Source organism: Balaenoptera borealis (assembly GCF_965194805.1).
Source record: "Balaenoptera borealis genome assembly, chromosome: 14".
Taxonomy (NCBI): Eukaryota; Metazoa; Chordata; class Mammalia; order Artiodactyla; family Balaenopteridae; genus Balaenoptera; species Balaenoptera borealis.
The window spans coordinates 62,688,870-62,712,721 of NC_138875.1; the positions used below are offsets into that span (position 1 = coordinate 62,688,870).

General features: G+C 50.5%; 2 protein-coding genes across 8 annotated transcripts in view; one reads left to right on the forward strand and one right to left on the reverse strand.

The window, feature by feature from the left end:
- Positions 1–13,854, forward strand: TUBB6 (tubulin beta 6 class V). Of its 3 annotated transcripts, XR_014234470.1 has the most exons (5): positions 1–159; positions 447–555; positions 2,080–2,190; positions 8,480–9,596; positions 12,561–13,854. XR_014234470.1 is itself a non-coding variant. In XM_082355678.1 (4 exons), the coding sequence occupies exons 1-4, from the start codon at positions 103–105 to the stop codon at positions 9,541–9,543; spliced, it is 1,341 nt and encodes a 446-aa protein (XP_082211804.1). In that variant the 5' UTR covers positions 1–102; the 3' UTR covers positions 9,544–9,805. The 3 variants fall into 3 exon arrangements, 2 of the variants coding, with proteins under 2 accessions (XP_082211804.1, XP_082211805.1); XM_082355678.1 differs by lacking the exon at positions 12,561–13,854 and having other exon boundaries at positions 8,480–9,805; XM_082355679.1 differs by lacking the exons at positions 1–159; positions 447–555; positions 2,080–2,190; positions 12,561–13,854 and adding an exon at positions 4,121–4,258 and having other exon boundaries at positions 8,480–9,805.
- The window catches only part of AFG3L2 (AFG3 like matrix AAA peptidase subunit 2), a 27,342-nt gene continuing 15,424 nt past the window's right edge, over positions 11,935–23,852 (reverse strand). For 3 of the 5 annotated variants that reach the window (XM_082355674.1, XM_082355673.1, XM_082355675.1), the window contains 9 exons: positions 23,196–23,333; positions 22,519–22,672; positions 21,455–21,562; positions 21,234–21,359; positions 20,454–20,564; positions 18,036–18,151; positions 16,453–16,653; positions 14,653–14,847; positions 11,935–12,572 (listed from right to left, as the gene is read on the reverse strand). In XM_082355674.1, the coding sequence (XP_082211800.1) occupies positions 12,333–12,572; positions 14,653–14,847; positions 16,453–16,653; positions 18,036–18,151; positions 20,454–20,564; positions 21,234–21,359; positions 21,455–21,562; positions 22,519–22,672; positions 23,196–23,333 (1,389 nt within the window). In that variant the 3' untranslated portion in view covers positions 11,935–12,332. Of the gene's footprint in view, positions 12,573–14,652; positions 14,848–14,941; positions 15,066–15,085; positions 15,751–16,452; positions 16,654–18,035; positions 18,152–20,453; positions 20,565–21,233; positions 21,360–21,454; positions 21,563–22,518; positions 22,673–23,195; positions 23,334–23,852 lie in introns of those variants that run through there. The other 2 variants (XM_082355676.1, XM_082355677.1) reach the window with 2 other exon arrangements.

The window sequence follows — 23,852 nt, forward strand, 5'->3', positions numbered from 1 at the left end:
GGGGGAGGGTCGGGGAGGGGCGGCTGGCGCCGAGTCCAGGGCGCGGAGCGGCTGGGCCCGCAGTCGCCGCGCTGTCCGAGCAGCGAGCGCCGAGCTCGCGCCATGAGGGAGATCGTGCACATCCAAGCGGGCCAGTGCGGGAACCAGATCGGCACCAAGGTGGGCGCGGGCCGGGCCGGGCTCCCTGCGGGTGGACGGCCCGCCCCTCCCTAATCCCTCGGGCCGGGGCAGCGCGGGAGGACCGGTGCGGCCGAGGGGAACGTCACCGCGGGACCCGGCCCCGCTCCCCGTCCCCGCGGCCCCGGAGCGCCCGCTGGCAGCTCAGGCGCGCCTGGAATTGTGCGGCCGCTCCCCGCGCGCCGCCCGCCCGCCGGGCCGGCCCTAGGGGAGCCGCGGGTGCCAGGGCCCCGGGCTGACCGTCTGTCCTTCGCCCCGCCCTTTGCAAGTTTTGGGAAGTGATCAGCGACGAACATGGCATCGACCCTGCTGGAGGCTACGTGGGTGACTCGACGCTCCAACTGGAGAGGATCAACGTCTACTACAATGAGTCATCGTGTGAGTGGCGCGGCGCGACCCCGCCCTTCCCCCCGATCCCCGGCCATCCCTCTCTGGGACCCCGTCATCGCCCTGTGGGACCCCGGCCATGCTCCCCCTCCCCAACCCGCGGGGCCGCCCGGCGCGTGGGTGGTTCACTCTGGAAAAATCCTCCCAGATGTAGCGGGACGCCCGACTCCTCCCTCGCTCCCGCTGGGGCGGGAAATCCGACGTCGGTTGATTTCAAACAGCATCTCGTCCTCCCTGGCGGGTCTGAGCTCTTGAAGCGGACCCGTTGCTGCTGTGAAATCAGCTTAGTGGGTCATGTCCGGCTCTTATTAAAATTTATTTTATCTTTAAAATTTTTATTTCTTAATGAAGGTTTTTGGTTAAAGCTTTGAAAAACACTCCCTCAAATGATTTTTCTGGCCCTTTGCAGACCTCCAAAAAGACTTTACATCCCCTGGAAGCTGCAACTACAGACAGAGAGGGTCATTGTCTGGTGGAGTTTAGTAAAAATTCCAGGTTGTGGTTTATCCAAGTTTGAGAATAGTATCACCCCTGTCCTGGGTAGCTACATCTATATGGTGGTTACATTATACTTTATTTTTGTAACAACGTTTATTATAAAAGTGATACATGCCCTTCACAAGACAACACAAAACTAAGACATTGAAGGAACACCCAGGAAGTGACAGGAGCTGCCCTTCCATACACATGTGTCCCCGGCCCCAGAGATAAGCACGCTCTGTCTTTGGAGTTACTGCTGCTTGTCCACATGAGAGCTGGGAAGAACAGGACACATAAATTACTGGGTTTTAAAAAGGTCTGGAACAGCAGGACATGGATGGTGAGATTCCTGGATGGAACTGAGAAGAGGGCAATATACATGGCACTTGCTGGTCACCCTCAGGCCTAGCCTGGTGACATTCTTTCTTCAGCCTGGGTGTGTGCGTAGCAGGACGGGTTGTAGAGCAGTTCCCAATGCAGTCCTAGTGACCCCACCCTCATGGGGACAGTTTCTTGCCCAGTTGGTGTGAGCGTGTGCTTACAGATGAAATGGCACACGGCCACACTTGTCCATAAATGAGACAGTCTCCCGGGAAACAGCCGTGGACGCACCTGGAACAGGTGCTCAGACTCGCTCGTGGGTTCACGTGTGTGTGAGGGAGGGAGGTGCCAAAGTGTCCCGGCATATCGGCCACTCGCTGTAGCAAGTACAATTTCTGTGGAGCTAAAAAGTAGAACTGCCCACGGGTGAGAACTGGAAAATACAGGCGGCAGGAGGTCGGGAGACCTCGTTTCTCATCCTGCCTTTTCCAGGAACTTCCTGTGCCCTGTGCCGGGCTGGCTTCCTCATCCGGACAAGTCCACGGTGGACTGTGTACTCTGGGGCTCCCCTCCCCCAGGGCTGAGATTCTGTGACTCTAAGAAAGCCCGCTCTGTACATCCCAGGTGGCTGTGCTGGTGGGACTTGCTCCCGGGCAGTCCATTGCCTTAGGAACCAGAGACTGACCCTTGTGGGTGGGCTCTGTTCTCTTCCAGCTCAGAAGTATGTGCCCAGGGCTGCCCTGGTGGACTTGGAGCCGGGCACCATGGACAGCGTGCGGTCTGGGCCTTTCGGGCAGCTCTTCCGGCCTGACAACTTCATCTTCGGTAGGTTCCGTCTTTCCTCCTTTCTTCTTCCTCTTTTTTATTTTTTAAACATCCAGCTAATTTGGGTGCAAGATTAAAAACATCACGTGGTGTTGAAAAGCTTAGAATGGAAATCAGCAGTCCCCAGCCCCATCATAGGCAGCCTCTTTAAGAAAAGTACCCTCTTGGGGAGAAGTAACCTTTGATTCTCTAAATGAAATGCTTACTGGTGATAGTTGATTTTGAAAATTTTTAGACATTAACTTCTTTTTCCCTCTTATAAATGACTATCCTAATATGATAATAATAATTTGTCTTTGGTTTTTATGTTGCTCATCTTTTAACTTCAGTGTGTTTATATTTCTTCTTCCATCATCTATAGACAGTTGTTCTGCTTTCTTTCTGAAGGTTGGTGCCATATGAATTTATTAGTTTTATCGGATTTGGGCAAATCTTCCTTCCCCCTTCCTCCACCAGAAAATGATGGCAGCGCCTGTTCCTCTGCAAACTCCTCAAGAAAATTATATAAAATTAAACGAAGTGGCACTGTTAGTGTGACCAGCCTCTTTCACCTTGGAGCCATGGTTTTGGGAGTCAAGGTTACTTCAAAGTGTACAAGAGGAGGCAGAATCTTGGAAGATTTTATTGGTACATGAATTGATTCCCTTGTATTAGAATCAGGCAGTGACCTGTTATAAAGGTACAGCGAGGTACCTTCAGCTGGGTACATGTTCACGAAGTTTATGAGTCCTCTTGGTGTCATCCCCTTCCCCATCACAATGACAACCTACACAAGCAATGGGACAGGCGAAGCTTCTGATAATTTGTTCAAGGGTTTTTGTCACCTTTGATATTTCAAATAGACCAGGACGAAGGTCTCTGGTGCCCCTTTCATTACATCAAAAAATCTAAATTAGCAGTATTTTTATAGTCTACAAATGGGGACATTTATATTCTTTACCTTTTGCTGAACTAGACTTTTCATAGTTGTTCTCAAGCAAAGATGCTTCAAGATCCTACCATCCAATATGGTAGCCACTAGCTACGTGTGGCTATTTAAATTTAATTAAAGTTAAATAAAATCAGTCTACTTCCTCAGTTGTAGTCGACACACCCAGTGCTCAATAGCCAAGTGTGGCTAGTGGCTACCGTATTGGACAGTGCAAAGATACAACAGTCCCATCACTGCAGAAAGTTGTATCAGACAGCAGTGCTCACAGCCTTAATAGAGATATTCTACCAAATTAGGGGAACGAAGATGGTACTGATATGAAATAGCTTTAATAGTAATTTTTAAAAGTTGACACTATTTTTAACTAAGAAAATAACATGTTTGCCATGGGGCATGGAGAGGACCCAGAATGTCTGAACGCACTGTGGTGTGCTGTTAGGCTCAACAATTGTTTTTTAGTCATTCTCCAGTTAATAAAAGAGGCCGAATTGCCTGTGAATGGAGATGGTTCACCCCCATTGCCTTCAGAGTTGGTGAATTAAAAAAAACAGTGTCATTCCATTTTCAGATATAGTTTGAAATAGTTTAAAAAAAAACACTGACTTGAAGTAACTAATTTTAAAAGTGGAAGTTCTCTGCATTTGAGTTTTAAACATGAATATGCTTTAGAAAACCCCAGTTTTTTCTTAACAAACTGCTCGTTGCATAGCAGTCATGCCTATTAGTGGGAGAGAGTTTTGTGGGACAAAGCGAAGCACCAGGAAGGTTGACCTTAGGCCTCTCTGTACGTGTAACTTTCTCTTCCGGATTCAGGGCTGGAGGGGAGTCTGGGAGCACGTAGCCCTAAGCTTTACCCCACACCCTGTGTGAGCTGGAGGTGAACCAAGGGTGGGCTCTGAGGCCCCTGGGATCTGTTGCAGCTTCGTGTTCTACAATTTGGAGCCACTGGTTAATGTCCCAACCTCTATTGCAGAAGATGTTCAACTCCTGACCCCCAAATATTTAACTGGGAACGTCTGTTGCTATGAGACAGTGGCAAAATATTTTCAGAAGCCTCCAGCTTCCTTCTTTTGTCGATGGCCGAGAAAACCTCATGGCTGATCACGCTGTAAACACCGAGGAAGCCAAGTGGATGATGTGAGCTGGAGGGAGGGGAGGGTCAAGGCCAAGGGGCTTCACTGGCTGTGGCTGCCTGTCGCCCGGTGTCCCCACTGCCCTCCGGTGATTGGTTTCCACGCTGTTTAGTGAAATCATTCTTAGTCCCTCGGGGCAGCTGAAGGTGCATCTGCTCTTCACCAAGCTCCAGGCGGGAGGCTGGCCCGGCGCGTGCTGGCTTGGTGGGGAGATGCGAGAGTCGTGGGGGCCTAGGAAGGATGTGATGGTTTTCCAGCCTCATACGAGAAGGCGGCCAGCCAGGTTTCACCGTAAAGGGAGTCTGTGTTCGTGAGCGAGAATGCAGTTACCTCCTGGGGGCGGGAAACGCCCCAAGGGGCCGTGGCAGGACTCAAGGCTGCCCCTCTGGAGTCTGTCCATCTCTGCCCCCGGCTCGATGGCCTCGCTGACGTCACCAGTCCTCTGCTCATAGATATTTAGCTCTTGACCTTTTCACTGTTACAAACTGCTCCCTGGTGAATCTCTGTCCACATGTCATTCTGCGCGTTTTGGGTAGACTCGCTGAGTCAATGGGACCAACTTGGATCCTTGTCGCTGACTTGCCCCCTGTGGAGGCCCGTCCTCCTCATGCCCCCAGTGGCTCCAGTGTGTGTTGGGGGGGCCTTGCCCCAGACCCCCGTCAGCACGGTGTTACCAAGCTTTTGAGCTCTGTCAGCTTCATGGAGGGTAATAGAATCTCCTTATTTAGTTTGTATTCCCCTCGTGAGGAGTATGCCATGGGTTTGTTACTTGCACTTCCCTCCCTGCGATCTGTGCTTATATCCTTTGCCCATCTTCCTAAAGGCTGTCGTTGTCCTTATGGATTTGTAGGACTTCTTTAGATGCTTCCGAAGGGATTCCCTTGGTATAAGATATGAATCACTAATAGTCAGTACATCTTAAACTTACTGAATAATCACAGAATTTCGGTGGTTCTTCTTTTACAGACTTGCACTTTATACCACAGGGCTTAGCACTGATAAATGCTGTGCAAGATCCAAAGACATTTGAGCTAAGACTCCTTCCCCATGTGTGAGGCCGCCCCCCGGGGTAACTGCAGAATCCAGGGGTGTCCGAGAGCAGGCCCCGCCCCCAAGTGCCCAGAGCCTTCCTTCTGCTGTGGTGCTAGGCGGGTCTCCAGGGGCAGCCCCGGCTGTGTCACTGCCACAGCTCAGTTTCCCCCATCGGTGCACGGGGGTGGTGGTGAATTGTTACCACCAGTGGGGTAGACAGAAATCAAGGGAATGTCTTTGGCGTAAGGGGGGAGAGGTCTGCACAGCATGTGCCAGCAGCGCCTTGGCCCCTCTGCTCCTCTTGCTTTCTGAGTCCACCTGACGCAGCCGAATCCCCTGCCCGCTCCACCTTCAGCAGTGGGACCACCGTGGTCTCTTTTGTTCGACGTGTAGGGAAAGTTTGATAAGGGGGATGCTGGATTTATTTTTAAATTTTTTATAATACATGATTCTTTTCAAAACCAAATTTGATATACCCAAACTGAAGAAATACAATGTCTTTAAATAGCCTTCCTTGCTTCCTCAACAGCTGACCATTTTAGCCGCACCTTACACTGCCTAATTACCAGTTAATGAGAAATGGCAATGCCTTGTCTTTTTTTTTTTTTTAATTAATTAATTAATTTATTTATTCTTGGCTGTGTTGGGTCTTCGTTTCTGTGCGAGGGCTTTCTCTAGTTGCCGCGAGCGGGGGCCACTCTTCATCGCGGTGCGCGGGCCTCTCACTATCGCGGCCTCTCTTGTTGCGGAGCACAGGCTCCAGACGCGCAGGCTCAGTAGTTGTGGCTCACGGGCCCAGTTGCTCCGCGGCATGTGGGATCTTTCCAGACCAGGGCTCGAACCCATGTCCCCTGCATTGGCAGGTAGATTCTCAACCACTGCGCCACCAGGGAAGCCCTGTCTTTTTAATTTATCTTTAAATCTCTGCATCATTTACTTTGATTTTACTGCTTTTTGTAATTTACCTTACAGTGTGCTCTAGAATTCAGTTCTCAGTGGTTTCTCTAATATTCCTTAAAATGCATATTAACATATTGATTTGAGTTGAAAATTAAAGTCATGTTTTTCTGACAGAAAGTAAGTCCAATCTACAGAATCGCTCTGATAATGAAGGCTGCCTTTGCCAGTTAGGTTACGTGGCCAGTAGTTTTTACAACCTGAATAAGCTAAATCTGCAACCTAAAAATTTTGACAAAAATATATTTAAAACATTTCGTTAAAAACCATATTTGCAAAGTTGTGTTGGAATTAAGATTTCAAATTTTCCAACCCTTTCTAAGTATACTGGACCACACAAAGAGTCTTTCAATGAAAGAGCATTAGGTAAGTCTTGGTGCAAAGCCTTTTGGACCAACAGAAGGAAAGTGTGATTGATGCAAGTCAGGTGTTTCCAATTCTGCTTTCCACAAAATTGAGTTTTGGGCTGAAAGATGATTAAAAATACTTTTTTTTTCTTTTTGGCCATGCCACGTGGCATGTGGGATAGCCAGGGAAGTCCCTAAAAATACACTGTGATGATAGATCACTATTTGATTTTTGGCATTTACTCTGAAGATCAAATAATTCAATGACATTGTTAGAATACAATTGATTCCACTTACATATTTATGTGAACAAGACTTCTCAGTATTTATATATGTAAAAACAAAGAAAAAGGAATAAAATGGATGCCAAGTACTTCCCTGGTGGTCCAGTGGTTAAGACTGCACTTCCACTGCAGTGGGCACGGGTTCGGTCCCCGGTCAGGGAAGATCCTACATGTGGTGTGGTGCGGCCAAAAAAAAAAGAAAAAAAAAGGATGCCAAACCTTGTCTCATTCTGGCAATATCTGATGTTCACACTTGGATAAATGAACTAATTGAAAAGAATACAGTTATTGACATTTTAAACACCTTGTGATCATAGGAATTTTTTTAAAAAATTCAATTTCAACTTAGGATTTATTCCTGTTTTTTTTTTTTTTTTTTTTTTGGCCATGCTACGCAGCTTGTGGGATCTTAGTTCCCCGACCAGGGATCAAACCCTGGCTACGGCAGTGAATCTGCCAAGCCCTAACCACTGGACCGCCAGGGAAGTCCCTATTCCTGATCTTTACATGGACTCTGCGGGATACATTTAATAGAATGATGTAACATGTTTGTTTTCAAAAGGGAGTATTTATAGTACCTCGGAAATTAAAATATCATTTGCAACTATTTGAATTTATGAAGACGTTAGATGTCAGCTTAATGTTGGGGTATGTAGTTTTTAAATATTTTCAGGGCTACAGAGCAGTGGTGTCTGAAGAGCACTGCATTACAGGAAATGTGCAGTGTCCAGAAAAGCAAAAATGAAAATAAGTTCCTCCCGGTCCTCTTTGCCAGATCTTTTCAAGTGCATCCATTCAAACAAACACAGGCCTGTGTATACAGCTTGGAAAAAATGCTTTGTCTGCTGATGGAGCTTCCATTTTATAACGAAGTGAACTGAAAATTAGGATTTTAAATTGAGCAACCAACCTTTCAGATTAAAAATTTTTTCCATAAAGTAAAGTAGAAATAAGCATGTTGGGGAAAATGCACTGTTGCTTAAAACAAGCAAACAAAAACCCCAAAACAGACTAATGAGAAGGTCTCTTTCTAGTTACTTGAACTCCTTGGAAAAAATACAAAGACTTTCACATATGTTAATCTTACCACGACTGACTGGAAGCAATTTGAGGGCAGGAATGACTTCCTGTGCTGCGTGTTTAATTACAGGTGCAAAATAGTGGGTGCTCAGAAACTTTTGCAACCGTAATTCTGGATGATGAACGAGGAGCCCCGTTAACGTGAGAAAGTATTACTGTTTCGAAAAGAAAGTATTTGTGCATAGTACAAGATTCAGAGAGCCCAAAGGAGAGGGGAAAGCAATTTGTTTTTTAATGTATACTTTCTGTTCTCTGTCTTTTACCTTGTGGGAGAATTATCTACTTAAAAACAAGAATGGAATTACCAGGTCAGAACACGCGTACATCTTAAAACTGGTGGATTTCCCTTGTCTGAAGCAGCTGCCTGCCCTCCTGTGCTCCTGCAGTGCTGGGGGACTGGGGCCCACCCCTCGCTCTATTATCTAATCGTTTCCTAACACATTTTAAACGTACTAACGGCCCCTCGCAGCTCCCCCCGCCCCATAGCCCTGTCTGAAACGTGTCCCCTCTCTTGCTTGACTCCAGGACAGACTGGTGCCGGGAACAACTGGGCCAAAGGCCACTACACGGAGGGCGCCGAGCTGGTGGACTCGGTCCTGGATGTGGTGCGGAAGGAGTGTGAGCACTGCGACTGCCTGCAGGGCTTCCAGCTGACCCACTCGCTGGGCGGCGGCACCGGTTCTGGGATGGGCACTCTCCTCATCAGCAAGATCCGCGAGGAGTACCCCGACCGCATCATGAACACCTTCAGCGTGATGCCCTCGCCCAAGGTGTCGGACACGGTGGTGGAGCCCTACAACGCCACCCTCTCCGTGCACCAGCTGGTGGAGAACACGGACGAGACCTACTGCATCGACAACGAGGCCCTGTACGACATCTGCTTCCGCACCCTGAAACTGACCACGCCCACCTACGGGGACCTCAACCACCTGGTGTCGGCCACCATGAGCGGGGTCACCACCTCCCTGCGCTTCCCCGGCCAGCTCAACGCTGACTTGCGCAAGCTGGCCGTGAACATGGTGCCCTTCCCGCGCCTGCACTTCTTCATGCCCGGCTTTGCCCCGCTCACCGCCCGTGGCAGCCAGCAGTACCGGGCGCTGACGGTGCCCGAGCTCACCCAGCAGATGTTCGATGCCAAGAATATGATGGCGGCCTGTGACCCCCGCCACGGCCGCTACCTGACCGTGGCCGCCGTGTTCCGGGGCCCCATGTCCATGAAGGAGGTGGATGAGCAGATGCTGGCCATCCAGAACAAGAACAGCAGCTACTTCGTGGAGTGGATCCCCAACAACGTGAAGGTGGCCGTGTGCGACATCCCGCCGCGCGGCCTGAAGATGGCCGCCACCTTCATCGGCAACAGCACGGCCATCCAGGAGCTGTTCAAGCGCATCTCGGAGCAGTTCTCAGCCATGTTCCGGCGCAAGGCCTTCCTGCACTGGTTCACGGGTGAGGGCATGGACGAGATGGAGTTCACTGAGGCCGAAAGCAACATGAACGACCTGGTGTCTGAGTACCAGCAGTACCAGGACGCCACAGCCGACGAGGGCGAGGAAGCTTTTGAGGACGACGAGGAGGAGGTCAACGAATAGAGGCGCGTCCCTGCCTTGGACGCCGCGGCTCAGAGGTCCTTCCTCCAATCCTGGTGAGTCTCCCGGCCGCCAAGGGGAGCCCTGGTCTGAGTGTGTGGGGACGGGCCCCTCGCAGAGGCAGCGAGACTGTCCTGTCCGTCATCCGGGATGAAGGACATCAGAAGAGCGGGGACTGGCATCCCTACCCAAACATCAGACCAGAGAGGACTTGAAAGAACTCATGGGCCATAAATAAAGGGCTAAATAAATAAACCTCACCTTCTCTTAAGTGTTCAACCATGTCTGGGAATTAGGGGGTTAGAAACGGTGTGTTTCATCCTGTGATGACACCTGGAGCCACAAGGTGCTGCCTCGTACTGGACGTGCAGCTCTGAACTCGGGAACAATCTGGTCACAATAAACCCTAAGTGTCCCTGTCTCTCCCGCCTCTGCTTCCCCGACAGCACCCGCCCCTTCCTGGGGTGCAGCCCTGACAGCCCACTCCACGCAGGGAGGGGCTTCACTTCCGTTGGAGGCTCTCGGGCAGCCCTGAGATTCTTTAATTGGTGGCTCCTATGGAAAGCAGCACACCCCCAAATAAAAGCCCTTGTCCCCGTTTGTACGTCCCCAGCACTTACACCCCCACGAATCTTTCCTGCGTCCAGCCCTAGGCTAGTCCGCCCAGCCTCCCCTAACAACCTGGCTGAGATTTGGAGGAGCCACAGAAAATGACCCTCAGGCTTCCAGCCAAAGCTGGGGACACACAAGCTCAAGGTGGGTGGGGTGCCGGCTGGCGGCTCTGGGAGCTGCTGTGCTTCCTGCTGGGGTGCAGGGCCAGCAGGCAGGCCCTGCACAGGGCACAGGATCCCCCGCCCCCCCACCTCACGGTGTCTGCTCCCTAAGACGCCTTTTAGGCTCAGCCTCCACGGGGCGAGCGGGCTCGCTTCCCAGGTTCTGGCTTCTTCCCCCTGGAGGGCACTGTGAGCCCAGCTGCTTCAGCCCAGGGAACACGAGGGTGTCACTGCGGGTGGAAGCATTTTAATGCTAGTGCTGGACCCCCTGCCCAGCCTCCCCACCCCTCATGGGTCCCTGAGGAACTGCTGAGCTGAGCCCCTGCCCCATGGTGGTCCTCTGTAATTCTGTGTCCGCTGCGCCTTGGACAAAATGACCCACAAAACACGCAACATGGCTTGAACCGAGGTGAGATCCCGTTTTTGCAAAAATCTAACCATTTTGTGAGACTATGGTGAAAATCTCTCACCGCCCCCATCTACGCTGGACCCTCACTAGGTCTGACGGGCCTTGGAGGAGAGACGGGTGCCTTGAGCGCCTGCTGGAGGCCAAACCCGAGTCAGGCCCCGACGCACTCATGCTGCACGGGTGCCGCACTGAGGCCACAGCGGCCACTCTGGGCCCCACTGGCCGCCAGCCATGCAGGACCTCATACAGCGCAGGGGAGATGTGGGTCACCACCCGAGCGCCATCAGGCCTGACTCACGACTGGCACCACCCAGGAGGCTCAGCAGGGGCGGCGCACGCTGGCCCCCTCCCTGCAGGGCTGTCCTCCTCACGTAACAGCCTTACTCAACAAGCGCCCAGAGCACCCCGTGAGGAAGGGAAGGGAGGCTGTGATTGGTACCCCTGCAGCCCCAGCTCCCGGGATGCTGTGATGCCGTTAGTGCTTCTGTGGCCTGGCGAGCTGGAGTGTGGAAGAGTGGTCCCAGGATGGGCAGGGGGGCGGGGGCCACCTGGGCCACCTGCCACCCCATCGGTCCAGTGCTCCTCCAGGACGCCAGCCGATTCTGTGCCTGAAGCCTGACAAGTCACGTCCCACGACACATCTGCATCAAGAACACACAAGCAAGTTGGAATAACACTAAAGGAGACAGCTAAAAAGTATTAAAAATGCAGAAATGTGTGGTGCCTCCAAGTCCAGATAATGGCATTTGAAGACCTACATCTTCTTCGGGCCACCTTCTGGTGAGCTCTGACCTAGGTCTGCGGCACTGTGGACTCTGGCTTTTCTGGAACCACAGCAGCACATCACTCCCTTCTAACAGCAACAGTGACCTCGCGGAGGGCGCAGGGCTTCCCAGCCCCGTGGCAGTCCAGCCTGCCAGCCCGCAGTCCAGCGGTGGTTATACATCCGCTGCAGACCCACACATGGGACCAAGGCCTGGTCGTTGTTGGCCGAGTGAGGATGTGCCGTCATGGGCTCACTGACTCACTCGGGCCAACACACTTCACACCCTGAGTTCATCCTCCAGGATGAACAAATCTAGACTTCCTGAGCATCTCGTGGGAGCTGAAGAGAACCGCAAACCTGAGACCCTTAACGGTGACGTCATTCAATCCCTTCCTGTTACGTTTTCTGAGAAGAAGTAGCCCAAGCATAATCAGCGACACTGTATGTTCAGGAGGAAAAAAGTGCAGTGTTTACACTTTATTTTTGACATAAAGCTGTATTTACACAATACATTCATATTTTTAAATGTTACAGCTCTCTGTAGAAAACCATTCCATCACAAAACAGCAACTTGTGACCCGGATTCCATCTTTAAAATATTAAATCAAATGAAAATATTCCTAATTTCATAGCCCATCACAGAGGGAGACTCTGAAGGGAGGCGGGAGTGAAGAGCAGGTGACAGTGAGAGGGCCCCCACCCGATGGGGACAGAGACCGGGAGAGCCCGAGGCTGGGGCACGTGCCCTCCCCCACAACCCGGGTGACTTCTGAGGCCGTGGACGAAGCACCCCACTTCCCACTGTGTCGTGAGGCCGAGCGCGGCTCTGAAGGTGCAGCTCGGGCTACGCGGGGCCAGCGCCCTGGACCTGGCTGGCGGCCTTCTCGCCCGAGGGCTCCTCTGAGCCCTCACGCTCCCTGTTCCAGTCCTTCAGGCCCTCAGGCAGTGAGGTGTCCTCGTCCAGGCTGCCGGTGCCTTCCACAAATTCCTCATACGTAGACTTTTCCGCAAACGGTCTGGGGCCCAGGAGTTCCACCATGTCGTTCTTGTCTAACACTTCTTTCTCTAACAGGAGCAGAGCAACCTGCAATGCGAACACCTGCGGTTAAACAGTCACCCAGCAACGTCTCTCCAATCTCATCACCTCCTATTTACAGTCAACCCCCTTCCAAAAAACGGTTTAGGACCACTGAAAAGAGATATTCACGGTCATGTCACTTTAGAATAAGATGTGCAAAAATCCTGGAAAAACACGTGTCCCCATGAAGGGCGCAGCTGCACAGTGTGGTGCATCCACGTGGCCCGTGACTGTGCCCTGGACTTAGTGGGGGAGCTCTGTCCCTGATGCCGCAGAAAGACATCCTTGGGGAGGAGAGCCAGACGCAGTGTCCCTGGGCCCCACCTGCTTCCAAAGAGGGGAGGAGCTCCCTCTGGCTTACGGAGCAGAAAGAAATACTGCAAGGAAGTGTGAGAGTGATGCAAGTGACTGAGGGTGGGGGTGGGGGAAAGGGTGGAAACAGGGAAATTTTAAAAGGTGGTTGACAAAAATAAAGACAAATGAGGCAGAGACACAATACGAAGCAGGAGATTAACGTGAAAATATGCATCTCGAAGTTCTGGTCTCTGTGTGGCTGAACCACAAGACTGACATGACACACGGCCACAGAAAAAGGGACCCCTGCCAGCTACGAGTGGGGAGGTGAGGGACGGTGTCAGGAGGACAGGGAACAGGGTCACGTTAGACCCGCTCACTGTTACCACTGCCTTTCTACTTCTGCTGCCACCACGGCACCATCTCAGGAAGTTAAAACACACCCACGGCTGCCTCTGCACTGGCCTCTGACTGTCCCCCTGGAGGTGGCACCCTGCTGCCACTCTCCTTTATTTTTTTTAAGTTTTGGTATTTTTTTTTTAAAGATTTATTTTTTTTAATTAATTTATTTTGGCTGCGCCGGGTCTTAGTTGTAATGTGCGGACTCTTAGTTGCGGCATGCGAGATCTAGTTCCCCGATCAGGGATCAAACCCAGGCCCCCTGCAATGGGAGCGCGGAGTCTTAACCACTGGCCCACCAGGGAAATCCCCGCCGCTCTCTCCTTTAAATGATGAGTTTTTAAGCATTTCCACTCCGGATTCTTTCAGTACTCCTGACTATAAAACACAGGGGCCGGATGAGATCTCCATGAAGGGTGCCTTTAGCTCCAGAGCTGTGTTTCCCGCAGAGCTCTGGAGGCCCCAGACACCCTGTCCTGCCCTCTGCACCCCCTCCTCGCTCACTAGGGCCCCACACAGCGAGTCCTCCTCTCCTCCCCATGTTCACTCTGTAGCCTGATGAGCTGTCAGGGTGGATGTCAGCCTTCTCTGCCCTCTACCCTCTCCCCTCGGAGCCCCTGCTGCAGGCCCCCTCCCACCTACCCCGTGCTCTGTGAAAAGGCACCTCGGGCTCTGCCGGGCACAGCTCACAGTGGGCTTCTCTGAAGATCTGCCAATCGGACAGCATCATCTTAGAATAGCTTTTTTCTCTATCAATCCTTTATAGAAGACTTTTCACCTGTGCTTTTGTCATGAGAGTGTGGAATATTTAAAAAACAAAATTCTCCGTTTGGTTGCACGGATTCTGAATAATTAAGAGTTTACTGGATGCAAGAAATCGACTGAATTAGAAAGGCTCCCTCCCTTTTGAAAGTGCTATCAAATGAGGCACAACAACGGAAGATACAAAGAATGTTTGTTCACGGAAGGTCATAATTAAGCAAAGGTCCTACATATCTAGTTTGGCTAATTCTTTCATTTGCCGTTCCACTACCTCTTTACTCTGGAGGTGAAGAGCAGTGGTCAATCCCGATCAGGCCACCGGGCTCTGCATCTGGAAGCACTTGGTGGGTGAGTGCAGGTTCAACTGTGTGTCTGGTGTTGTGAACAGACTTCGTTAATCCCGCGCTCACATTCCTAAGAACCAGCAGCCGGGATCGTGCCCGCTGCTGCTCCTCCCACATCCCCCCAGCCCCACAGAGACAGCAGACACAGCATCAGGATGGAGGAAGGAGCCTGGGATTAACAGGCACAGGGGATGTCGGCGTCTACAAACCAACCAACCAGTCAAGTCATCAGTCTCAACTCTTTCTGCAAAACCGTGCAGAGAATCATTGGTGCACCCAGCACCCACCTTCTCCACATCTGCTTTCTTTTCTGTGAGAAGAGCGACTGTCCTCTTGTAAGCATCGTTGATAAGTATTCGTACTTCGTCATCTATCAGTCTGGCCGTGGCTTCGCTGTAAGGCTTTTCCAACACCATGTCCCCCTGACGGGGGAGGTCAAAGGAGATTTGCCCGACCTTTTCATTCATGCCGAACTGAACAATCTGAAAAAGAATGCGTGACTAGTGGTGGGCATCCATTTCTGCTCACAGGTTTTTATAAAATGGCAGCAAATCCACTGACATGAAATCCACACACCTCACTGCAGTACTACTCGTTAACCCGCAACAACGACACGGCGGCCTTGAGTCGGCCAAGTAGACCAGGGTGTTCTGCGTAGATGGAGGTTGGTAGGACAAGACCAGAGACCCACAGGCAACATCTACAAGGCAGGTGGCAAACGGGCAGGGACAAACCCCAACGGTGACGAGACCTGCTTGAAATCGCTCTGCACGAGGGGAGGTGAGGACAGGCAAGGAGCATCCGACAGACGGGAGGAACCACCCAGGCCACCCAGAGGCTCCTCCCGCGTCGCCCGGGCTCCAGGAACCTGCAAGGGGCGTCTGCATTCTCCCTGAGTCCATGGGGCCCGGCCTGTACCCCATGAGACCCCCACACTAACTAACCACACAAAAACCCCACATTAAGAAGCTGTGGAAATAAAATCCAAACTGACCAGAAAAGAGAAGGTGCAGATAAAAGACGGGAGCAGGAACAGGTCAGAAAGTAGGAAGTCACGTTTTTTAAAAGTTTATGAAAACAGCAGGAAAGGAAACTCTAAAACCGTAAAACTAGAAAAACTGTCTTAATCCACCTCCTTCCTAAGAGATCAGGAAAACAAACTTCATGTAAAAGTGGGCAACAGAAAAATCCCTTACAAAGTTGTTATGAGAAGAAAGTAAGGAGAATAATGTCTACACAGATAAGGGAAGTGGGATGGAGAGACATCCATAAAACAGATGAAAACTGTAACCCACAACCTCAGAAAAGGCTAACCGAAATCAGGAAGGTGAAGGAAAATAAGAAAGAATAATATTAAGTCAGAATCAGAAAATTTAGATGAGGTGCTAGAACGCAGGAAATAAAAAAAGAAAACATTACAATTATTTTTTTAAATGGAGATTAAACTAGAAAGAACACAAGAGCAAACAACCCCAACAAACAAATGCCCTAAGAAAAATTATTGGTTTTTTTGGGTTTTTTTTGGCAGTGCTGCGCGGCACATGCGATCTTAGTTCCCTGACCAGGGATATAACCCACGTCCCCTGCATTGGAAGCTTGGAGTCTTAACCACTGGACCACCAGGGAAGTCCCAAGAAAAATGAAAGGTATGGGAAAGTAACAGGCCCAGAAGAGTTGACATATGAATAAAAGGAGTTCCCAAAGAAAGTCACTGACATCAAGTTCCACGACAGCAAAATGACCTTGTCTGGGGATGGAGGCGGCCGGGATAAACTTAAAGGAAACAGGGGAATGGCTGCTCCCAGCAGAAAGGACCAGAAGGGACAGGCACCGGGGAGTCCATGCGGGATCCCATAGGCTTGTAACTGAACGTAAACTCTACTGATGTGCTTTATACACTCTTAGTAATAAACTTGAAAAACTGAACTCTCAAAACAAGGGTTTCTTTTCCTAAGTTTTGATCGTTTTAAAATGGATTTCTCTTAAGAAGTAACCCTTGCCTGGAAAGCCTAGACCAGTCAAACAGCAGTGCTGTTCCAGAGCCGTTGGTGCAGGTGAGGATGCAAGATGACCCCGCCCACACTCACCTGAGCATACGCACTCTGAGTCACTTTTCGCAAGTCGTCCTGAGCACCGGTTGTGATTCTCCCGAAGAAGATCTCCTCTGACACGCGGCCGCCCAGAGTCATGCACATCCTGTCCAGGAGCTGCTCTTTGGTGTAGAGGTACTGCTCCTTGGGTAAGTACTGCGCGTAGCCCAGCCCTTTGCCCCGAGGGATGATGGACACCTGACGAGGAGAACACACGGCGCGCTGAGGACGGACGCGGCCACTGGAGGCTGATGTGGAGCCACAGGGAGACTCACTGGCGAGGAAAGCACCACAGACTCGGCTTGAGGAGCTGGGTGGGAGGGCCCGTCCAGGAGAGCATTTTCTCTTAGGGTGACCTCACCCGAGAGGTCTATAAAGTATTTCTTGTCTCTTATAAAGCTCAACTGGAAGTGTTCAGTCGTGACAACAGGGCTGCTGCTGAGTGGCGACCCCTCCAGACTTGACCGCCGGCCCCGCCTACCCCGCTTTCCAGGAGGCAGACAGAGGGGCCAGCAGCCTTCGTTTTCTAGTCCTCTTGTTGCAATTGAGTAGATTCCTTTAATTTTTACAATCAATGCGCCCAGTTACAGGTTACAGTTCAGTGAGTTCCGACAAACAGCCTCTCCCACAACCAAGATACAAAACATCTTCCTCTTCTCCCCGAAGTCCCCTCCCCCGCCCCCACAGATGAGTTGCAATTTCTAGAACTGCAGTAAATGGCCTCATACAGTATGGACTTCACCGCATCTGGTCTGTGTCACTGTCCCCGAGACCCACCCCCACTGCCGGCTCTGTTAACAGTGCACTCGGCTCCACTGCCGCAGAGCAATCACTGGGTAAAAACACACCAAACATCCACTCCTTCTTGAGGGACTTTGGGGGCTCTTTCCGGTTTATTGCTATTACAGATGAAGCAGTAAAAGTATTCCATGGACATGTTTTTATTTCTCTTGGGTAAACACACAGGAGTGGGACCGTTTGGTTGTATTGGAAGCATTTGTCACCTTTATGAGAAACTGCCTAACTGGTTTCCACAGTGGCTGCCCCGGGTCAGGTGCCCGTCCGCAGGCATGGGGGCCAACTGGACTGACCTCGGGACACGTGGAGCTTCGGCAGGGTTCCACCCACACCTCCCGGTGACTTAGGGCATCCAGTATCTTCACGTGCCTGGCGCCCATTCCTATTCCTTCTCTTGGGAAGTACATGCGCATATATCTTGCCTATTATTTTACAGGGTTGCCTGTTTCCCTACCACTGAATTTTAAGAGTCCTTTATGTATTCCAGGTACACGTCCGTCCTCTGTCATATACACGTACTGCAAGTATTTCCAAGGTGTGTGGCTTGCCCTTCATTTTCTCTGTGGAGTCAGGGAAACCCTCTGGGCAAGAGAGCCCCAGACGCCCAAGCCTGACCCACAGTAGCAACTGCTTTTCCAGAGTGAACCCCTCCAGCTTCTGCACACTTTTCTTTCCAAACTTTATAACTCATCTGTGTGACCCCTTCACCCCAACACCATCAGCAGATGTTCCTGCCACGTGGCCCCGTGTGGCCACCGTCTGTTCCACGCCAACTGCCTCACCTTCAGGAGGGGGTCCGCGTGCTCCAGATACCAGCCGGCAACTGCGTGGCCAGCCTCGTGGTATGCCACCGTCTTCTTCTCCTCGGGCTGCAGAACCTGAGTTTTTTTCTCTAAGCCTGACATGCAGAACAGAAAACAAAACCCACTGCTTTAGTGACACCGACATCAAAGGAGATTTACACGATACCACACAGCGTCTCATCTAAATCGTGACTCAGAGACCAAGCTGCCTGTGACCATGGAAGATTCCCAATCAGGGGCAGAACGAAGCAAAGCATCAACTTCAAAATATACAACCACCGCAAAACGCATTCACTACCCCACCCCAGGCCCACTTTCTCCTGCTCTCCCACTCGAGTCACATATCTTGTTTTGAGAAATAAACAGAAATGCAAAGTAAAATTCAGCACTAGGGTCAATTTGACACATAAAATTCACAGAAAACGAAGACATCTGGAAAGAGCTCACTGCCTAGTCTAGGCATTGGGAATCACCAAGTAGGGGGAGACAAGGACCCGGCCGAGGTGGCAGGCACACGAGGGTGGGAGGAGAGCCAGGCCCGTGAGAGGGCCTGGGATGCCTGCTCAGGGCCACAGACCGAGGCAGCAGCCCCGCACCCCCAGCAGTGCAGCCCTGAGAAGGTGCCCCCGAGCCAGCCCGCGTGTTGCCAGAACTGAAGGACCCCCGCTCCAGCCTGGATGGAGGCGGACGCGGAGCTCGCCCGCACCTCTGGGCTGTAGTCTGTACTGATACAAAGCTCACACGTGACACCAGCTTTCTCGTGTTCCAGGTACTCATCTGAGAATTTCTCAACTGGTAACACGTTAAGGAGTCTGGGAGATTGAAAAAGAAAAGAGGGCAAGCTGTGTTCCCGAGGACTCAGCCCAGGACAAGCACACGCCGCAGAGCCGCCAGTGGGTGGGGAGAGGGCAGGTGGACAGCCCTGTGCTCCAGACACAGACACGCAGTTCTCTTGCCCCCAAAACACAAGAACCCCCAGCTTGTCACAGGATTTCCTCTCCTCCGCTCGCGATCCCGTCACAGGGCGCGTGCTGGCCCTAGCGGCTGAGCGTGACGCCCGTGCCCCTCAGGGCAAGGGCTCTGCCCCACCCGCCGCCCTGGCCTCTTTCACAAACTCACTTTCCTACTAAACACGCCCCCCTCCCCCGCTTCCCCCTGACCTAAAAGAACACAGAGTCTTCTCCTGTGTTTACAGTGAGGTATTTTAACTCCACTCACAACTCTGTCATTTTAGACTTTTTCTTTTCCCTAACGAATCTCAAACGGTCCAGTCACTCACTCGGCCCCGCTACAACTCCCCCCACCAACCAACGCCCGGCCCCTCCCGGCCCCCCTGCAGTGGCACCTACTCCTTGTCTCACCTGCTAATGAGCCTGCCAGGCCTGTGGCACAAAACAAGCTTCGGAAACTGCTGACAGCCGTTTCCCCCTCGGCTGTCGGCTGCGTGGCCCGTGCCCTCACCCATCCCGCACCACGGGAACCACGGCCGTGCACAGGACCCCATGGGGACATCCCGCCCCGGCTCACTTCCCGCCAAACCAGCGGCCCCGAGGACGCCCTTCCCACCTGTGGCCATGGGGCTCCCACGCTCATGTCCGCTACCGCACGTTAAAGGACCAGTAGGGGCTCTGCCTCCAGACGCGCCTCTTCTTCAAAGATGCATCTTCCTGAACTATCACTGACTATCCCGTTACTCAGTGGCTCAGGAAAACTCGTGTTAGTACAATACTGGCCGCAAAACAACATTAAAAAAGCTCTTAACACTCAAGGCTTGCTAAAATCTAGGCTTCAACACCTCTCTCCACTTTGTCTTCCTTCCCACGGGAACTGGAGTCTGAGCAACTCACCTCCCTCCCTGAGGCACAGGCCATGACCTGCTCCTCTGCTCACCCGCGTTCACACCACATCCCCTCCTCCTCCTGAGCCCAGTTTAAACCCCGCTCTTCTGCGGAGCCTGCCTGGCTGCAGTACCGTTCCCTCCTCTGAATGCCCAAGTTCTCGAACTGCTAGTTATCTTTTTAACGGTATTAACTATAAGCTCTCTAGAAAGCAAGGAAAACACATTACTGGCCAACCCTGCTTGACAGGTGAGCATTTCCCAGTCAAACGGTTGTTACAGCTGTTCATCCATCACCTATATCTAGCTTAGAGCACATTTAACTCATGCGATGAAATTTTTGGAAACAGGGAGGTTGTGAGTGTTTTAGAAAAACTAAATTGCTATGATGCTATAGTTCAGGGGAGGACACCTCCCTGCTTGCCGCCCGTGCAGCATGAGGGTGGCGTCTCAGACCCATCCGACAGGGTGCCGGCGAGCCCCAGGCCTGGGCAGATACACGCCCCGGCCTCAAACTCACGCCATCCGCCCTTGGTCGTGGGTCCCACCAGATGCCTTACCGCCAATTACTCGTTCAATTGCTTGTTCGAAGTGTTTCTGATTTATGGAATCTGAAAGGTGTCTCGCAGCGATCAAAGCAGCTTCATTGCAGACGTTGGCAACATCGGCTCCTGTGAAAGGGACACACACAACGGCTCACCCACCAAATACACCTGAGCTCACTGGTCACACATTGTGAAGAAGGGAACCCGGGCCAACCGTCCACCAGCAGCAGGCTGTAGCGCTCAGTCCTGCCTGGCACAATCTGGCCCCTGAATTGCGCGCTGCAAGTATCAGCAGCAGACAGATGCCCACAGGCAGCCCTCCACCTTTAGAGACTGTGCAATGACAGCAAACTAAGACAGCGCTTTAAAATGCCCATCAACTTAGTTCCACCATCTCTGTTGGGAAAGTGACTTAAGTGGATATTGGGCAATCTGCTGAAATATAATGAAATACATAGGCATTAAAATGACCTAATGCATTCAGTTAAACAACGAAAGTTAAACATGAGAAGCTTGCCAACAGCTTTCTAGATCCTTAGGTCTCTGTAAATTACCTTTACAGAGAAAGTATATAGGGACACAAATAGGCCATAACACAATGTATGTGCTCAACAAAAAATATTAAAAAGTCAGGCCCCTGGGACATTGAAGGTGCCTGTGCCCGTGTATATAACCTTCTCAGGCTGTAGATAGATGGTCCCTTCTATTTCATGTTAAGTTCGGAAGAAGGGAGAGAGGGAACAAGAAAGGAAGGGTCACATCCTGTAGACACAACAGCAGGTCGTGCTCACCTACCTGAAAACCCCGGGGTCAAGGATGCGAGTCTTCTTGCCAGCTTCTCCTTTTCCAGGGTGCTGTCCAGTTTCAGTGGTCGGAGGTGAACTTTGAAAATAGAGGCTCTTCCTTTTATGTCCGGCGGTCCTTGAAAAATTATTTTTAAGGAAAAAAAAACCATAGTGAAACAGTTGTACCCCTCCTCACAAGAACTGGCCTGAATCCAGGGAAAACCATCTCACCGATAAAGATCTGCCTGTCGAAGCGCCCTGGCCTCATCAGCGCGGGGTCCAGGATATCTGGTCGGTTGGTGCCCGCCAAAATGACCACGTTCGTCGTTGTGTTAAAGCCTGGAAATAGAACAAAGGCATCACCATTGTTAAACGCCGTGAGGAAGAAGGTGACAGCGTGCCTGTCCAGAACGTATGAGCACGAGACACACCACTTTAGTTTTCTATTTATTATCTAGTGATTTTTTAAGTCACAAACTTAATGATTTTTCTTACAATTCATCTTGTCCTTAATGATTAAGTCATATATAGTATAAGACTTAAAGATTTAAGGATCAACTACTAAAGACAAATTACCAAAGATTTTAATTTATGTAACTAGAAACGTAGATTACGTTGTCAACTTTACCAAGTTTTAAAAAATCAGTAAGGTTAAATTTGCAAAGGAAGTGTCTGAACTCCCTGGGCCACAGGGACCACTCACTGCATATCTGAAGGCAGGCACCACCCCACCTCCAACCTCTTCTGCAGACTCAGCCTGCTCGTCTGACTGGCCATTTCTCAAACGGCAATGCCGTGGCCACGGAGCCGTCACCCCCAGGACCCTAGCACTGAAGGAGCCTGGCCCGTTCCTCCAGGGAGGGCTCTGCTGTGCACGGGGGTCCGCAGAGCCGAGGATCAGCCCCACCTTCTCAGTCTGGCTCCCATGCCCGGCCCAGGAACGCAGACCCGCTCAAAATCTGCCAAATTCGCACTTGCTAATGCATGGGTTTTCCTGATCCTTCAGAATCATAAATGGTTTGAGAATGAGATTATGATTCTTTAGTGAAGCATTTCACCAGTTTTTCTCTTATTTGGCACCAGGTACAAATGCCATCTTAACACCAATATTAAGTTACGGCAGGCTGCCAGGCAAGACTATTTTGCTATTATCTGTACTGGAATAAAAGAGCCTTTCGATAGGGCTGTTTATTTTAGCAAAGCCTCTTTGCTCTCTGTATCAGCACAGGACTCTCATTTTAGAAACATGAAGAACAATTAGCGCAGTTCAAAACACAAAAGACTTGAATATTCACCATCCATTTCCACCAGCAGCTGGTTGAGGGTATTCTCCTGCTCACTCTGCCCCCCGAAGTTGCCCCTTCCTCTCTTCCTTCCCACAGCATCTATTTCATCGATGAAGAGGATGCAAGGGGCATTCTTCCGAGCGAGGGCAAATAAGTCACGGACCTGGATGAAAATGTAAGCACTGGAGTCACTTGACAAGTGAGTGTTATCCTCCCAATAAAACACAGACATCAAGCTTCCTGTCCCCCAGGAAGGCCATCCTGTGTCACACACTGTACAGTACAAATTTAAAAAGTTACAAGCAGCAAAGAAGTCACATGGCAAACGGTGGGAAACTTATGTAAGGTGAGCAAATATTATTTCTAAAAGCTCATCAGTTATTGTTATGTAAGAAGCACGAACACCAACAAACTGACGCTACATATCTTTGTCCTACTAAAAGGTAACAGGTAGAGTTGTAAAGTTTGTATTCAGTTTATAAGTCCAACCACCCCGGGCCCCCTTCACGCCCGAGGCAGGCAGTAACAGCAGACACTTACTCAAACACCCAGCGACGTGTACACACAGCAGAGGCATGACCCTCCCGAGCCCAGCCAGCTGTCGCCCCGCCCTCAGACCACGGCAGTGGGGGCCCTGCGCCCACCTTCTGACCTGCTGAGTTAATACAGTGTGAGGTGAGACTTACTCTAGCTGGACCCACACCGACAAACATCTCCAAGAACTCAGATCCACTAACGGTGATGAAAGGGACGTTGGCTTCTCCGGCTGTGGCCTTCGCCAGCAGTGTCTTCCCAGTGCCTGGAGGACCGGTGAGAATGGCACCCTTCAGATACAAAAAAGAGAAAGTATATTTGACCAGAATTTCAGAAAAATAAATTGCATATCCATAAATAATTCCAAGGTATAAATCTGTCTACAAATTTTAGTGATATATACTAAATATTTCTTAAACATGTGAACAATGATAGTAATTATATTAGTAAGAATATTAGTAACATTATATTAGTAAGAAGAGAAAGAAAATTATATGAGAAATATAGAGAAATATATTAGAAATTATATTAGAGAAACATAGAGAAAGTAATTATATTAGTGAGAAGAGAAAGGAAAAGACTATTAGAGACTATACTGTTTTAAAAAACTTGGTAAGAATGTGAAATTTGAAATACTTCTCTTACTTTTTAAGACTTTTAGTGTTTCTTTTTAGACCTAACAGTATATAAAGGGTGACTTAAGCTGGGAATCTACTAATAAACCGCCTGAGGTTTACTTCAATAATTCAAGGAGACACAAATATCACACTTCCCACTTACATTTTGCTTATTTTCTTTCCTGTAAAATT

What these genes read in the sequence shown, in the direction of transcription:
- TUBB6 (XM_082355678.1), top strand. Translation starts at nt 103, where the DNA reads ATGAGGGAGATCGTGCACATCCAAGCGGGCCAGTGCGGGAACCAGATC. An exon ending in GGAACCAGATCGGCACCAAG is followed by an intron (nt 160 to 446) that starts GTGGGCGCGGGC and finishes GCCCTTTGCAAG; the next exon opens with TTTTGGGAAGTGATCAGCGA. An exon ending in GCCTGACAACTTCATCTTCG is followed by an intron (nt 2,191 to 8,479) that starts GTAGGTTCCGTC and finishes GCTTGACTCCAG; the next exon opens with GACAGACTGGTGCCGGGAAC.